The sequence below is a fragment of the Sparus aurata genome, chromosome 20 (assembly GCF_900880675.1).
Source record: "Sparus aurata chromosome 20, fSpaAur1.1, whole genome shotgun sequence".
NCBI classification, from domain to species: Eukaryota; Metazoa; Chordata; class Actinopteri; order Spariformes; family Sparidae; genus Sparus; species Sparus aurata.
Genome location: NC_044206.1, coordinates 13,619,804 through 13,636,962, shown reverse-complemented (window position 1 = coordinate 13,636,962; position 17,159 = coordinate 13,619,804). Strand labels below are relative to the sequence as shown.

Sequence of the window (17,159 nt, the reverse complement as noted above, 5' to 3'; positions counted from 1 at the left end):
CAGCAGCGGAGTGAACACTGCGTGGTTGTGAGTCAAACTAAAATCAAGTTGATTGTTTAAGAAATTCTACATAAGATCCATAAACAAAAACAGATTGTGTTCAGTTGCAAAAAAAAAAAAGAAGAGTTTTGCTGATTATTCTAAGCCATTAAGGTATTAAGTGCACATTTGAAGGTAGACCTATCTGAGTGAAGGCCTCACTGCAGATAGATATTATAGAATATTTTATCAACAGCTCACAATACAGGGCAAAGTAAATTAAATTACCAAAGGGGTTAAACCAACACTTCTCAGTCAGTCTTAACAGTGAAGGAAATATTTGCTTGCTAATCCCAAGTCAGGGGATTGACTTGTCAAGATGATGCATGGGGATGTAAATAGAAGGAAATGGAGACGATCACTGTCTGCACATGTGCAAAGTGTTCATGGGCAAGTGACATTCCACAGAAACATTTCACACGCCAAGAACACAGTGTTTTTTCTTTCAGGGGTTTGATTATGAAACCCGATGAGGGACAGAAAGGAGATCTGAACTCGGCTGTCATGCAAATTGTGTGAAATGAGGAGCTTTTAAATCAAAATGACTCAGAAAACTGAGCCTTGAGTGAGACACACATGCTCACCTACATGGGAACATATTTGCACATGTAGCCGTCATGCAGTGAGGGGGCAGCAAGGCAGAAAGTGATGACACCGCCTCTCTCAGTCTGAGTCGCTGGGGCTATTGACAGGTGGCACAGCCAGCTATTTACAGTGAAGGCTCCTTCAATAGCCCTGCTGCACTGTGTGACCTTCAATAGAGCTTCAGTGGACTGAAACTCTGCACCATGCACCTTTCACACTATCCAGAACCCCTTCTCTCTACAGTATGCCCAACTAACCTGCTCCTGTGTTTAAGTCACACATTCTCTCAGTGATTCTCTTGTAGAATGTATATTTAATGTTATATCTAGTTCTTTGAACAAACCTTACCCTACTTGGCCCCATTCACAAAGATCTCCACACCCTACTTTACAGTTTTGGTGTCTCATTTTCTTAAGGGAGTGAAACTCTTGTCAAGATCACTACTTGCATCACTTCTTCCTCATCTGCAGTTTACAATGTCAACTTATATTTATGGCTAAAGATTTGGGAAAAACACGTATTAGCTTTCTAACACATAGTTAGGTGAGAAGAACAATACCACTTCCATAGGCCTATGTGCCTGATAACTATGAGCCTACCAAAGGGTAGCCAGTTAGCTTTACTTAGCATAAAGCCTGTACGCAGGGTGAAACCAAGGGGTGAAACAGCTAGCTAGGCTCTGTCCTTTGCAGACAAAATGTATCCACCAACAGCTATAAAGCCTACTAATAATTAACATGCTATATTTTTTGTGTGTACAAAAACTGATAAGAAACATTAACCATGTCAAGTACATAGCAAGCTAGGGCCAGAATCGAGTTAGCTTAGCTTAGCATAAACACTGGACAACAGGGAAACAACAATCTGTACCAAACTCTTAGCGATAGCATCAGGTCTGGCATATGGGAAAACGGCTATCTTGGCTCTTTTCATTGAAAATATGTAGTAGCTAACGACACCTGTAAAATGTACAAATTAACACATTGTATTATCCTTTATTGTGTACAAAAACTCATAAAATCCATAAACTGTGGCAAATATGTTGCTGCAGCCAGCAGTCAATTAGCCTAGCACAGCATAAAAAGTAACAAAGACTGGAAAATGGGAAATGGATAACTTGGCTCCGTCCACAGGTAACAAAATCCCCCTCTTGTCACCTGTGATCAACCTGCAACTGACACCAAGTAACATGTTATACCGTTTCATGCACAATGTCATGGTTTCTAGAGCCAGGCTAGTTGCTGCATTTTGTTTCTATGCTAAGCTAAGCTAACTGTCTGCTGGCTCAAGAGAGAAGCATCAATCAGATGCTCAGCACAACAGTGAGTAAGAGTTTTTCCCACAATGTAAAACTAACAGTAACAGTACAAACTCATTTATTTTACTTTATATAAAATTTATTGAACAGAATAAAATGTAGAACACAAATACATGATTTAACAGGTAATTAAAAGCAACAATTTAGCCAGAAAGTAACTGAACCCCATAACAATATCATAGTTTCAATGTAACGGTAAAAACCTGTATAAAAACATAATTCCAGCATTCAATTTACAGCAATAACGACATGTTAGTATCAGCAAATGAAATACAGGCTATAATTGCTACATCATAAATACACAGTTCTCTTTGGTATTTGAGTAAGATTGATTGCACATAAAGATCAGCTTTTGTTTTACTCAATACTGTAACAAGTAGTGATGAATGCTGTTCTTTCACTTTTTCAGTTGAGAACAATTAAGTCTATTTGGTAACTGAGTCCAGCGATGAACATGGCCTGCAAACAGTAAGACTGGTGGGTGGGTGGCATGGGAGCAGTCTAAGTGTAAGCACTTCATTCTTGTCTTTTTACAAACCCAGAGCAAGTGAAGGCATCACCGAAGCTGAATCAGGAATAATTGGAGGAAGAGGGGAAAGCATCTGTGTAGAAGAAGAAGAGAAGTACGGAGAGATTAAGGTAAATAATTTGAGGCAAAAACTACATAGTCGACCACGCTTAGTGAGTGAAAACTGTGAAATTCCAACATGCAGATGGTTTTCCTGTTTCTGATACACGTATGCTCTGATTTGGCAATACCTCTTAATGTAGGTGGAGGTCGAGGCGGTTTGAACGTGCTTCCTTGTGCCAGAGTATCCACAATCCAGCTGAGAGCATTCGAGCAATATTCCATCTGAGGAGGATGATTCAAAGTGTGTTGACATACAATAACTCTCAGACATCTAAGGGAAGGACCAGTGTTTCGGGAACACAGTGAAGTTTATGTTGACATTTCCTGTTCCGGCACATCTTTGCATCCCTTTTCTGGGAATGTGTGGCCCTTATTAATACTAGGAGCAGGTAATTTTTTTTTCCATATTTGAAAATGGAGCCGAAAATGTGCTAGCTCTAGTTTGAGCTATGAATATCATGCTGTCCTGTTTGATCATCGACTTAAAGGAACAGTTTTGGCAAATACGCTTTATGCTTTCCAGCTGAGACTTAGACTAGAATATAGATAACTTACTCATATGTGACCGTTAAACACAGGGTTTGTTCAAAGTCTTTAGAAAATGTATAAATTTAATCATTACGTAACTAAGGAATACGCTTGAATTCAGACTAACAATAAGAATCAAACTAAATCAACAACACCCACCTATAACTCAGGTTAACCAATATTTTAAATTTTGAAATGATATGATCCTGTAGTCATATTTATTCTATCTTATACCAGACAGGGAGTGATCTAAAGCTAGACTGACTGACATGGGCACCGAAATGAAAAGGCTTACGTTTTTAAGACAACTGACTTGCAAAACAAAAAATATAATAAAATGGCTTTAACAGTGCTTGGATTGTACTCAAATAGCGTGAACAGAGTTAATATATGGTTACTGCAAGCAGCCTGCACATGTAGGTTCATAATTACAAAACATTATTACCTTTCCCAAAATGGTGACTACTCATTTAACAAATATGTTTTATTTCCAGTACTTAGACGTAGTGTGATATCAAGATCAGAACATAGTGTTCCACTTGTCATATCACCAAGCCCTGCTATATGTAGATGGGTGACATTTATTTAACCTTGATATAGGATAGGCGGACTGAGCAAACAACTTCTGACAATTTGTTACTCATTCTGTACCATTTGTTTCATTCTTAACTCAGAGTGTAACATCAGTCAAATGTATTACAATGGTACTTTAATTTTACCTCACTCTCCAAAGCCCTCAGCCTGTGATCAAAGTCTCTGCTCTCAGTCAGATGTTTAACCATACCATCCACCCTAAAAAAGAAGACAATAACATCAACATGATGGCGCCAAAAAAATTAATAAGTCACTGCTTCAGTGTTGGTGTGGGAAGGTGCGCTCACTTGACAGACATCCGCTTGAGCCTTTCTGAGTCGCTGCTTTTCTGGATCTTGTTCTGGGCAGTCAGGAAGTCCTCCTTCTGAATTGTTTCCCACGTCATTAGCCTGTTAGCTGCTTTCCCTTTCAACTTCAACACTAATAGAAAAGCAGAGTTCTTTTGATCATCATCATTATCACTCAACTCAGCCATGATGTGTCCAAGCAGTGTACATTCAGCAACACCCAAGTCTCCTGCACAAGTACTGACCAAAGTGGTGGATCTTGACAGACGGCACTTTACGGATGGTCCTCTTGATGAACAGATTGATGTGAGAGAGGATGATGAATGGAGGAGCCAGGGAAGGACGGGAGTGGTACTGAACGATCAGGTTGTAGCGCTGGAACTTCCAGTAGATGTCGCTGTTGGCCTGCACTTCAGAGAAGGTGTGACTGGTGGAGGACAGAGAAAGAGCACAGTGTCAGTAGCCAGACTGCTGATGAGACAGACTGATTCGAGAACACTTCTCGTTGCTCTTTACCTAAACATGGCGATGAGCAGGTTGATGAGCAGGATGTTGGTGACCAGCAGATAAACAACCAGCAGGATTACCACCAGCCAGTTACTGTACAGAACTCTACACGGCTCTTCACCGCTGTCAATCAACGTGATGTTGTCCGTGCACTCCATGTCCCACTGCTTCCCCACTGGGACAGACACAAAAACACAGGAAAGATTAAAACGTGTCCTGACTGCAATGGATGTAAAAGATACATTATTCTAACATTATTATTCCAAAAACTGTTATTTTGTCAAAATGCACAATGCACTGATTTTGTACCATCCATCTCTTCCACAGGGATCTGTCCGAAGATGTGCAGGTAAGGCCTGTAGAAAACCCGCCGGAAGATGCGATCCAGGTTAGGGTCATAGGAGTAAAGCAAAGCCTGGTTGGCTACTCCGTAGGCCATTTGCCACACCCCCAGGAAGAAGAGGAAGAAGAAGACATCCTTCATCTGAACAGGAGATAATAGTTAATTTGAGTCATTATAAGCTCTAACATTGAAATACTGTCAACTGATGTTATTATTTCTCACCATCTTGCCAACAATGATGATTTTCGGTCCCAGCTGTTTGTGAATGGCAAATATGTGAATGAGACGGAGGGTGAAGACCATGTAGTCCACACACAGGATTTCCCGGCCAAATCCATACGACCACTCGAACATCCTGAGACACAGAGTGAAGCAAATACACTGGGGTAACAGTACCACCCAGTGGCCAACTATATGGTCTCTATACATTTTAGTGTCTGATGGTTACTGGAATCAACTCTGAGAAACTTAAAATTCAATTTGTTGATCAATGCATGCTCCCCCTGTGTTCTCACGACACAGGTGGCAACACAGCTGCTCTGTTTCCAAGGGTCAAGAGCAAAAAGCCATAGACTAATGACACAGAGACATCATGCTCAAGGTGGGAAGTTTATTTCGTGCCGCTGTGTTCCAGGTTGCAAGCTGTAGAAATGTAGGGCATCTAACAAATCATTACCATTCGACTGCTTGAAAAGATAATGGATAGTGCAGACTTAAAAAACCCGATTTCAATTCTGAAATAATAGCTGCCATCTTAGAAAGGAAATGGTTGAAAGCTAAGGTTAGCTGTTGTCTAGCTAATAATCTAGCCAACTAGCTGCCATTAGAGTACCATTCCAAGATTTGAGCAGATATTTAAGAAGTAATTGGCATGTTTCTTGTGGTATCGTGTCACACGAGAGTTGTGGCTTAGTGCTAACATTAGTTGCTGTTCAGTGGTGGGTAAAGGGTTACCAAATATTTTGTTTTACCGGCAAATATGACCCCATGTCCCTCCAGAGTTTCTCTATTCATTGTCTTTATAGTTGCTGATCAATTGGGAAGCAGTTAATACTAACAATTTAGTCAGATTATTATGTTTGCATGGCTTTAATCTGGAACACAGCATTGCAACAGTTGAGATTCCCACCCTGAGCCTGACATCAAAGGAAAATGGCCACCATGTGAAAATGGGGTATAAACACATGCAGATGGTCCCTGTTGTCAGTACCTGCAGATCAGTCCTATGACGAACAGAATGATGGCAATGAGGTCGCACTTGTTCCAAACATCCTGAATGTACACTCTGATCCTCTGACGCCAATTCATCGTCCCCAAAAAGAACGTCTTCAGGAAGAAAACGTCAGTCAAGTTAGTAGATCCATAATTTAAACACAGGTATAAACCTAACAAAACTAATTAATCATACCAAATAATCATAGCCAAATATTGAGAAGAAAGAAAACATTTATAAATGATAAATGACAAGATGGCTCTCCGCACTCACCTCCCTGATCTCCTCGCACACAATGGTGAATACCCAGAAGTAGAGCACATATTCAGTGATGGCTGGACCCTTGGGCGGCGGGCGCTTGAAGTCCACCAAGAGCACATAGGCAAACAGCAGGAGGAAGAGGAAGTACATGAGGACATTCCCCAAAAATGCGGTGACAGGCGCAAACCAGAACTGCCGCCATCTTGACACTACAAACGGACGCTTTGGCGGTCTGCGAGAGTGGGGTATGCCTGTGAGGAAGGTTAGTGGGCATGGATTAGCACCTGCTGAATGTGATTATTTATGCAAGCAGGCGTTGTGTTTAAAGAGGACTTACCTCTGATGGTCGCTGTCCTGGGAGTGTTTAAACCTTGAGTATCAGCTTCACTGTCCCAACAACAAGACATTTACAATGAGCAAAAGAGCTATAAAAACAAACATTCATTCTACAATAAATCAGCACAGAGGGAAGGGTTTTACATGTGCTTGATGTCTGAGAAAGAGAAGATGGTGGCGCCGTAAAGGCTGTCGCTGTCCCTGCCTGGTGCATCCTCGTTGGGCTTCCCCTCCTCCTCTTGATGATGGTCCTCTTGTTTCCTGTGAGATAGAATATCATTTCCGAACTCTGAATCTCCTGAATGCTATTGGCAAAGACTAAACACACAGGTTTTACCTGAAGGAGATGAGGTTGGTGTAGCAGAGGACGGGGCAGAAGAAGGTGAGCAGGAGCTTCCACACCTCCGTGTTTCTCTCCATGTCACCCCACCAGATCTGGGACAACAGAGACTGAAGGAGGAGGAGGAGGGAAAATTAATACTTCAGTAGGCCAAAGTGCTGTTATTTATTCATTTATTTTCTGAGATAGCAAAGGATTAATGCTTTGACCTGAACACCTGGCAAGCATGCTCAAAATACAATTTAAAAAGCCCTGTGGATATTGAGAGCTGGTTTAACCGCCACATTGAAGTAAGTGACTTGGTTCTGGTGTGGTCTTTATAATCTCAGTCATACACAGTCAGACACACCTGTACTCCATCATGACTGAAGAACAGTCGTGCGTCAGCACCCATGCCCATCTGCAGGCAAGTGGTGCCACCCCAAACTGGAGATTTCCTGATCAGCAGTGTGAAAGAGCGATTCTCGTTGCTCTGATAGCAGGAACTGAAGACGTCTGTGAAGAGGGAAAGACCATTCAGAAAAAGAGACACTAGAGACACCCATCCACTTCCGTTTTGCTGTGACACTCCAGATACGTTTTGTGAAACACAGAGCTTCATCCAACCCTCTATTGGCATGAGGATGATTAGACAATGTCTTAATTTTCATTTATGGGTGAACTTGTGCTTTAAAAGATGGGCTAAATAAGATGGAGCACAACAATAAGGGTGTGAAATCTAATGTATGATCATCATATGTTCATCAGTGTATGCTGAATTAATCAGTGGATGACGCATCCATGGTCTCACCATGTGCCACCGTCTCAAACCTCTGAGCCAACTCCTTCATGGACAGTTTGGTCTCAGTCTCAACCTCCAGCTTGGACAGTTCCCTCAGTATCTTGCAGCCACTCAGAGCACTCAGCACCGACTCTCCTGCCTACAAGAGACAGCAAGGGAAGTCAGGGCATACAAACTCTGTCTACTGCAGACACAGCTCTGAGCCTGATTGCACTAAGAAATTAGATTATTTCAAACACGTTTCTGCTTCAGAAGATTTACCATCTCCCAGAAGAAAGTGGCCATCTCGCTGCGGTTCTGAAGGACGGCCCAGATGAAGAGAGAAGCCCAGGGGAAGAGGCAGCGCTCTCTCCGATACAAGCAGTCACCACGCAGCAGCTTACTAGCACGCTGGTGTGCATGAGGAGATGGGGAGAGGATATTAGATTCCCTCTCGTCTTCTACAGCCAGAAGTTAATTAGGTAATATGTCTATACATTCAGAAAAAGTTACCCTCAAAGCTCTCCTCTTGGATGAGATCTGCTCTAAGCCCAAAGCATCGTAGTAAAATGGCTGGCAGACATCACCCATTAACAGCTCCAGGACTCCTGCAACCTGAGTGAAAAAGGAGGTAGAGTAAGAAACAAACACAGAATCCAAGTATTTTTCCCTCATTGTTTTTTTATTGAGAGGCAAAAACTGACCTCAAAAAGTGTGATATCTGTCACCGGGCCACTGTGCATGTTCTCAGCTGCCACTTTGGAAGGCGAGTCTGGCATGTTTGATGATGTGGGCACAGTGGCCACAGTTCCTAGCCGCTCCACCAGACGGCGTTGAAGAAGCTGGTAAAGCATCGTCCCATCAGCCACTGAGCGGTATAGGCTCTCCAGCCTGCCATAAGTCAGGTAGTCCAGGATATTGAGGCCGTTCTCAGTGAAAAGACGCACAAACTGAGGCTTGTCGTTGATCAGGGCGTCCGTCATGGAGTCTTCCAGATCATCATACTGTTTGATTGGATGACGTGGATCATTATAAGGGAGGTTTCAATATTAATGGATCTACTTTGGCGTGGTCATATTTCTCTGAAAGTAACATAAATCATGTGATGTCTTTTTCTCACCCTCCACTGGATGTCTCCATTGAAGAGTTCACTCTTAGCAATGTCAACCCTGTTCCACGTCACCGCCAGCTTTAGCTCTTCATTGTAAGGGCTGGCATCAACTGACGTACGCTGCTTACTAGCTGTAAAACACAGAATCACGGCAAAAAAGTAACATAACTTGTTGCCACTTAAAATGTTTAAAATGTTCGTAATTTTAATAAAGTTGCACGTACCTCCCACCAACGCTTTGAGCAGGACTGTGTCAAAATCATTTGGGCCCTCCTGCTCTCCATGGTAGATTGTAATGAAGCCTCTATTCTGGTAGATGCTCAGAGCCTGGGGACCCAAAACAAGGAGGCAGAGGTTAAGAAAAACAGAGAAATACAGAAAAAAGAAAAATAATCTAATAATAATAAACTTTACTTCTATAGCACTTTTAAAAACAAGGTTTACAAAGTGCCTTGACAGACAAAGCAAGAATACAATTTACAAATGTAATGTAATGTAAAGATTAGACAAATAGTGAAGCTTTGGGGACAAAGGGCGTCTTCAAATGTATGATATTGTTAAGTGCAAATCCCTTCATGCTGAGTGAGAAAGATATCCAGTGTTTAAAGATTTTATCAGGGCTTTTGAAGTTCAGCACCGACAGTGCTAATTCAACAGCAAGTAGACGAGAATAAGATAAGAAGTGTGTATCCAAGCACTCCCTTGTTCAACAACACAACAAGTTAAAGATTGGGTAGTGATTACATCAATGAGTGACTAATTGGAATAGTGATAAAATAAAAGTCAAATGAGCAGCCACTTTATTAAAAGAAAGCATGCAGTGTTGATGATATTACAGTCACACAAATCAAACTCAAACACATAATCTTTAAAGCTGCATCTGTAATAAGGGTGTAGGGAGCAAAGAGAGAGAGCTCAATGAGGATACCGAATGCTGTTTTACATTGCATTCTAGGAATTTCCCCAATGTGATCATGAAAAACAGGCCGCCCTTAGCACATTTAAAAGATCAATATTCGGGGCTGATCAAGCAGAGCTGCAATAATGTGTTATTTAATTCATAAGTTGATTACAAGAAAATTAGTCGCCTAATATGTAGGTAATTGCTAAAATATTTTTTCTTTAGCCAGCAACATTATTGTTAGATAGTGTTAGCAAAGTTATTGTTAGCTGGTGTTAGCAACGTGTGACTATGTTCAACAACCTGGAAACCACTTCAAGGCAGGATATTCGAGCAACAGCACTGTTGTGACATGAATGCAATGGTAAGGGGAGGCGGAATGACACATTTAGTGGCTCAAGGTTTCAAATGTTTTAAAATATCACCTTTAAATTTAAGGATTTGCTGCTTTTCTTTGTTATTTATGATTGTAATTGAATCTTTGAGTATTGGGCTGGACAATCTGAAGACGTCACTTTGGGCTCGAAGAAACTGAGATGAGCAATTTTCTTACATCTTATTGACTAAATGATTAATAAAAAAAAACAAAACAGCAAGGTATTCTGTAAATTGGCCGTTATTGACTACATACAATACAGCCAATTCTTTCACAGTGTTTTGCGTTACTATGTTGGCAAATGGAAACTGAAACTGACTTCCAAAGTGAGTCAGTTATGGAGCAGCAAGGATAACTGAAAGACAGCCGCCTGTTTCAGAAATCTGGGTCAAACTGTGACAGGAAGTAGCTTGAGAAGTCCACAGGGCCAGAAGAGGGTCAATTTATGTTCTTTACATGCAGTTGTTGAATTACATACAACATACATAGGAACATAATGTTCATTCTTCTGTTCTGAGCTTAAGCAGCAGCTGGGCTAAAATGTAAGCTTGCCCTATGGGGTTATGGTAGAAGAAAGACAATGGGGGTCGTTAAAATGAAACAGTTTGTCCGTAAATATGTGCTGCAAATGTATTGGAAGGCTGCCCGTTTTGTTATGAAACATCCTGTGTGTGTAAAACTGACCTTTAAGCATTGAATGAAAGGTCAAGGGGCCGCAAGGAATAACATCTGAAAACGTCTGAGGTCATAAATATAAATGTTAGATAGCTGAATGTATAGCTTCTTCCTGTTCTGCACGTCAACACCCACATAACCTCATAAACCTCTCTGTCCACAGCACTTACCTGTTCAACTAGTTTATCCGACTCTGTGTCAGAAGGGAAGTGCTTTCTAACCCGTTCTGCCACTCTGTCTTTCAGATCCACGCTGGGTCCTGCCTCGCCATCTCCCTCGCCGGAGGACTGGGCAGCCGGGGCCGAGGACAGGTTCTCCAAGAGATCGCTCAAGAAGTCAGCAAGGCCTCCTGAGCCGGCCAGCACCAGCCAGGGCATGGAGGTTTTTAGAGAGAGATCGACTCTCTGACAGAAAAAAAGCAAAGAAAAAGGAGTTTGTTTATGGAGTAAAATCAGAGAGTACACTTTGTTAAAACTAATAATGTCTTTGTGACTATACCTCCAGCATGCTCGCCTCCCCTGACACCAGCATACAAAGGACGGGGATATCAATGCTGCCGCTGCCTACAAGAATACAAGCATTTTCACCTTTAGTGCACTGGCAGATTATTTGTTAGTACTGGCTTCACTTTAATGCCGACATGATCATTCAAACTAAGTGTGTATTGACACCGAAGACACAGAAAGAGCCCGCTGTTACAATTTTGGACAGGTCCCTGCTTGATGTTACATGTTGAGGAACCGTTGTGTCTCTCATTCTTGCAGGGGCATGCAATGGTTTTCATGTGGTGGATACCAGAGGATAAGCTTATCATCACTTATCATGCGCTAGTAAAAAGTTCACCACAGGAGGGCCAAATCAAGGTTGAACATATAGCATTGAGCTGTTTCTGTTTTCTTTACATTTAGTTGACACAAATAACTAAATTCTTGGGATATACACAGCCTATTCCGATTCTACACTCAATGAAAACTATAAGACTTCATTATCCCGTCTCTCACCCCAGATGCCCGTGCGCTGGTGGGAGATGTAGTCCTCCAGTTTGGCCCTAAACCCGGTCTCTCCTCCTCTGCGCCCCTCACTACCGTCGTCCACCAGCAGGAAGGCCTGGTAGTTGTTGTCGAGGCAGCAGGAGTCCCGCGACGTGTTCTGGACATAGTACTTAGCAGGAAAGCTGCCCTGAAAGATGAAAAACCCAGGGAAATCATAGGATTAGAAACCTAGACTGTAAAGAAGAGAATTTTTACCTTGATTGTTTAAAAATAAAAGGCAACATGATCATGTTTGGTGGGTAGTGTAGTTTGTAGATACAGTGTCAGACCTGAGAGTTGACCAGCTGTGTTCGGTTGTGCACAAGTCCCCACGGAGCAATGCCCAGCGCCACCACTTTGTTGAGGGGGACCGACGAGGCTGCAGTGGCATGATCCCTCACCGCTTCTCCGACACACCTGCCGACGCCTTCACGCAGGCCTGTCGTTATGATCCACGCTCCTGGGATGAACAGTCAAAAATGGGAATTTAAAAGGAGAAACTAAAAGTGTGGCTGATGCTGGAATTGAAAGCCTGAAAAATGCCACAATTACCTGGTTTTTTTTTTTACATTAGCGATCTGTGTCTACAAATGCACCTTTTTGTTATTGCAGGTGTCTCATTAACTCAGCTGTAATCAGGGGCCTTTCAGAGAACAGCCACTTAAAGTGACCTCAGATGACGGGAGATCAGAATCGCTGTGTGCCACCTGCGCTAAGCACAGTAGTCAGGAGGAAATGGCCATTGTAGTACCAAATTAGGATCAGACCACAGGGACACATACAGTGCACTGGAAAGACATAATGTAACAGCTGTATTTTTCCTGCTAAAATCGCCATGTCCTATGTTTTCCAAGAAAGCGTTGATTCGGTAACTCGCATTATTAGTCAGTCATTCTGATTATTGTAAGGTTTTTGGGGGTTTAGACTTCATCGGAAAATTCTTACACAAACAAAAATATACAGAACTGATAGTATGACTGTGTTAAGGCTCTAATCGACATTACAAACATTTACTGTTTAAATGGATATCAAAATAAAAGATTCCTGATTCTGTTGTAATGACCCTAAATGAACATTTTGAGTTCGTAACATAAGAAGTTGGCAAGATAATATAATCCCCTCAAGTACAAAAATTTAAATCAATCAAATCAAACACTTTATTATACCTTCAAAGGTCTTTTAGAGGACACTCAATTCAATAACTTTTAAAAACTTTTCAAGACCTTCAGACCCTGTTTTACTGACGCACAAAAATGTATTTTATATATATGGTGGACAAACGACAAACTGCTTTGCATGTTGAAGCTGATAATACTGTTAACAGTGTATGTGTTCACTATGCTGTTAACTGGCATGTGACCTATGACCCAACAGGATTTGTTTACCTGTGCTTTGTGAGGCTTTCACTAGTCCCTGTCTGAGGACCTCCCGCACCCAGGTCTTCACCTTTGTCCTGCCTTCTCCGCCCACTACAGAAACCACCAGGTTGGGCGAGGGAAGACCCCAGTGGGCTGTCATCAGGGTGTAGACCATAGACGGAACCGTGTCCCATGACAGACGCAGGAACTGAGGTCCAAAAAAAGGGACAATTATAGGCATCTGATTGATTATTTCAGAAGCTGACAACCTATGGCTTAAGAAAAATGGAAACAACCATCCAAGTGAATTAGTTTAGATAGAAAGATAGAAAGAAAGATAGATAGATAGATAGATAGATAGATAGATAGATAGATAGATAGATAGATAGATAGATAGATAGATAGACTTTATTGATCCCAAGCTGGGAAATTACAGTATGGGTCATCTCTGTCAGCATTGTCAGTTTGCTCACTGTAGAGGCATTAGAAAAAGCTGAAGTCCTTAATTTGAAGCATTATCTGGTTAATTTGCCTTTGATAAACTTTGAAAACACAACAGATTTAATAATAAAATAAAAAAGGTATGTAATGAGGCATTCAGAGCCAACAAAGAGGCCACTCACATAGCTATGCCTCTTGCTGGCTCCAGCGAAGTGTATCTCTCCAAAGGCATCCGTCGGGTATTCAGACGAGTGCTGGGCGCTGTCCCAGTGGTTGACCATCGCTGTGCTGAAATAGTCCCCAAGAGCCACGGAGGCATGGGCATCTCTGGCACCACCACACTGGCATAGCGCGCCATTGCTACAAGAGGTGAGAAGATGATACATGTGAAAACAGGATCATCTCCTGTTGCATCAACACAGTCAATAGACAGATATTACTACCACAGGAATGTGCTCCACAGAGCTCACAGTACCTGAAGGAATCTTCTACGAAGGTGGTGCACACTCTCTTCTTGATGATTTTGGGGATCCAGCTCTGAAAGCATTTTCAACAGGTTAATAAACTGAATATATAAACAGTCTGTTTCAGTTTAAAGAAATCATATCCTACCCTTTTACGCCTGGAAATCATGTGGCTGCAGGGTGCAGTAAGCCGTTCAAATGAGAAATGTTGACTTTGGCTCGGAGATATGCCTGCCTTAACACCTAAATGCGACTTCTGACGTGGTGCTGTAGTTTCAGCTTAAATTTTTATGGGTTTGTGAATGTGTAAGAGAGGGTGAGTGTGTGAGGGGCGGGCACGTAGGCTACTACGGTACTGTGCACCGGTATTTGCAAGCCTACTTGTTAAAGTGAGGGGCCCCACTGGAATCTTCTTACATCTTGAAAATGGACTGAAGTCTCTTTCCAACTTTGACATTTAACTAACAACAGAACATTTCCCTTAAATTAACTTATATCTAATCCACTGTCACACCAATACTCGTGTGTAGTTATGCACAACGTGGATTATTTTCAGCCAATACCAATAATTACCTGCTTTTCATGGCCGACACCATTATTTCATGTTTCTGTATTTGAAGTAGAAGGTTAACTACCTGTTATTTATGCACACCTGAGGGTAAGAAAGGCTAAGATTTAGTAAGCAAAGATGGATGATTTAATATTCTATTGCTCCAACAGCAATTGTTGTGTTGAAACTTTTCCCCCCTTTCTATGAGCCCTTGTGGAACATGTTGCAAAATAAAATACGATCAATTTGTCTTCCTCTTCAACTGTAAAATAAAACATACACATGAGGAACAACATGTTTGGCTCTCTAGTTTATACTGTGTGGTTCTACCCAGGTGCAGCAGTTTGACACAATGAGCACAACAGGCTGCAAATGACTTCTTTGCTATGTTTTTTTGGCAGATCAAGAACCAATTTAAAAGATGCATACAGCCAACTACTGTATGTGTGTGGAGATGCTGTGCGTGTCAAGTCAATGAAAGACATCTGGCTTTGTATTATTGGCTCCATTTATGTCCATCGGTGGTAATTTATCAGCCTGATACTTAATGTGTCTTTAGCTGTGTGAATGTGTAAATACATCTGCGTTTGATTGGTAAAACCAGAACAAGCAAATGTGTAATACGGCTTGAGGAGTAATTAGCCGATTGCATTAAAAAATAAGTGTATTCTCGTGAAGTTATGCGAAATAAAAGAGTGAATTGTATGTGTGTGCGTGAATGTGTGTACGTGTATGTACCTGCATCATGTTAGTTAATTTCTAGGCCAAGATTCAGGGAAAGATAGGCCAATATGTTATCATGTTATTTAATATATTCTATGGATGAATGGAGGGATGGATGAATGGATAGGAAGACATTGTTTATGAATTGATGGATAGATGCTTGAGTGGAGGGTTGGATGTATGGATAAGATGAAACAAAAACAGGTTTTTTGTATGTTATTTTAAAGGCCCCTCTAGGGACGGGCATTGGAAATTAGCTAAGGCTATAAATGCTATGATGCTTTCTGTTGGATTGTTGTACAACCCACATGATCTGTATCTGTCCCTATTAAATAAACCATATAAAAAATCTTTTAAAAAATTGTGCACACATGACAACAAGTGTGTATTTTTATAAACATACTCGTTAGATAAGATTAAATGAAAGTCATCTCATTCATATTTATTTTCTCCTGGCTCTATTTGCACATGTTTGGTACTGAGGTATTCAAAAAGTGATGGAAAGTGATCAAGTTACATTAAGTTAATATCTAACACTTGGATTACGTTACTGACTACATCTTTAACAGGTAATTAGTAACTGTATCAGAATACATTTTTAATACAACCCTGTATATGACTGAAAAAAAATCATGGTTGCGTTCCTTTTAACTGTGCCAGCCGCCCCTGTCAGTGAGCCAGGGGCACAACACCAGTGCAGCTCTACTGGCACGTCTAAACGGAATGCAGCCATTCATCATGTTATTAGTAATACCTGTGTTTGTCGAGTGAAAATATGTCCGGAGAGAACAGAGCCAATTCTTACTTCTAGCTGTATTTATCCTTTGGATGTAGGTATGACGATAAATATATGTGTTACAGCTTTAGCTAGCTTCAAGTATAAACCTTAAGATATAGGATGCTAAATGTCGCTTGTATGCTAGCTAGTTGTATGTGTAACGTTATCACTTAGCTAACGTCAGTGAGACAACGGGCAGAAGCTACATACACAATAATGGGCGTGCTCTCGCCTTTGTTTTTGCAGTTGTCGTCAGGTAAACGTTCACGTAGTTACCCGTTAAGAAATGTCTTTCCGCACCTTTTATTCACAGTCAATGACGTTCACCGGTTTATTAAGTGGTAAATCAGTTGAATTCCACTTTTCCGCAGCCAAGCTAACGTTGTCTTCACTTCCGCCGGTTAAAGTTAGACGTCACGTGCACTGTCAACAAACACAAAAGTAGCCGGCGCTAGCTTAACGTGCGACAAAATGCAAGTGTTTACACACACAGTTGAGTGTAAGAGTGCCTTTGGTTTTCTCTAATAATAGAATCATACGCTACACGACCACTAGATACGTGCTGTCCGAAGCAGGCACATTGCTCGTCACCGTGACTCAGCCCAAGAGAATAACTGCCAACCACAACTTTCTTTACAGCTTCCACTTTGTCGGCTCCTCGTTTATTCACCGTTTTACTGCTGCAGTGTTTGCCAAACATCACACTTAGTTCAGAAGCAGGATGATTTAAAGAGAAGCCTACCCACCTGATCTTTCTCAGATTTAACGATTTTGTCTTCGTCGCCTCCTCCTCCTTCTCCTCTTGTGTCTCTCATGTTGCTGTTTTTTCGTTTCTGTCCGAATCAGTGAAAGATAGGGAGGGGGGACAAGCTTCAGGATTTCTTTCTGACCATTTTCCAATGAGTAGGTGAATTTGCTAGGGAAATATCATTTCCAGACGTCCCCCAGCAGCAGCAGTCAGGAAGAACCAGGTGCTGACACGCCACACAGGTGAGGGTGTGGTTTTTAC

The 17,159-nt window shown here is 41.6% G+C and overlaps 1 protein-coding gene across 4 annotated transcripts; it reads right to left on the bottom strand.

Moving 5' to 3' along the window:
* Window positions 1–1,983: 1,983 nt before the first annotated feature.
* On the bottom strand, window positions 1,984–17,036 carry LOC115571070 (transient receptor potential cation channel subfamily M member 4-like). 4 transcript variants are annotated; one of them, XM_030400112.1, is made up of 28 exons: window positions 16,897–17,036; window positions 14,111–14,172; window positions 13,818–13,995; window positions 13,222–13,402; window positions 12,127–12,296; window positions 11,807–11,984; window positions 11,304–11,368; window positions 10,976–11,209; window positions 9,078–9,180; window positions 8,863–8,984; window positions 8,447–8,746; window positions 8,256–8,357; window positions 8,025–8,153; window positions 7,773–7,902; window positions 7,332–7,477; window positions 6,980–7,092; window positions 6,787–6,903; window positions 6,644–6,693; window positions 6,319–6,557; window positions 6,043–6,158; window positions 5,055–5,187; window positions 4,799–4,973; window positions 4,499–4,664; window positions 4,228–4,409; window positions 3,983–4,115; window positions 3,821–3,893; window positions 2,702–2,795; window positions 1,984–2,544 (listed from the first exon to the last, which is right to left on the bottom strand). In XM_030400112.1, the coding sequence occupies exons 1-28, from the start codon at window positions 16,963–16,965 to the stop codon at window positions 2,513–2,515; spliced, it is 3,792 nt and encodes a 1,263-aa protein (XP_030255972.1). In that variant the 5' UTR covers window positions 16,966–17,036; the 3' UTR covers window positions 1,984–2,512. The 4 variants fall into 4 exon arrangements, with proteins under 4 accessions (XP_030255972.1, XP_030255975.1, XP_030255974.1 ...); XM_030400115.1 differs by lacking the exon at window positions 16,897–17,036 and adding an exon at window positions 16,427–16,699; XM_030400114.1 differs by lacking the exon at window positions 16,897–17,036 and adding an exon at window positions 16,451–16,699.
* Between the last annotated feature and the right edge of the window lie 123 nt (window positions 17,037–17,159).

What these genes read in the sequence shown, in the direction of transcription:
- LOC115571070 (XM_030400112.1), bottom strand. Translation starts at nt 16,965, where the DNA reads ATGAGAGACACAAGAGGAGAAGGAGGAGGAGGCGACGAAGACAAAATC. An exon ending in CGGATAAACTAGTTGAACAG is followed by an intron (nt 9,181 to 10,975) that starts GTAAGTGCTGTG and finishes TTGGGTCCCCAG; the next exon opens with GCTCTGAGCATCTACCAGAA. An exon ending in ATGGAGACATCCAGTGGAGG is followed by an intron (nt 8,747 to 8,862) that starts GTGAGAAAAAGA and finishes CCAATCAAACAG; the next exon opens with TATGATGATCTGGAAGACTC.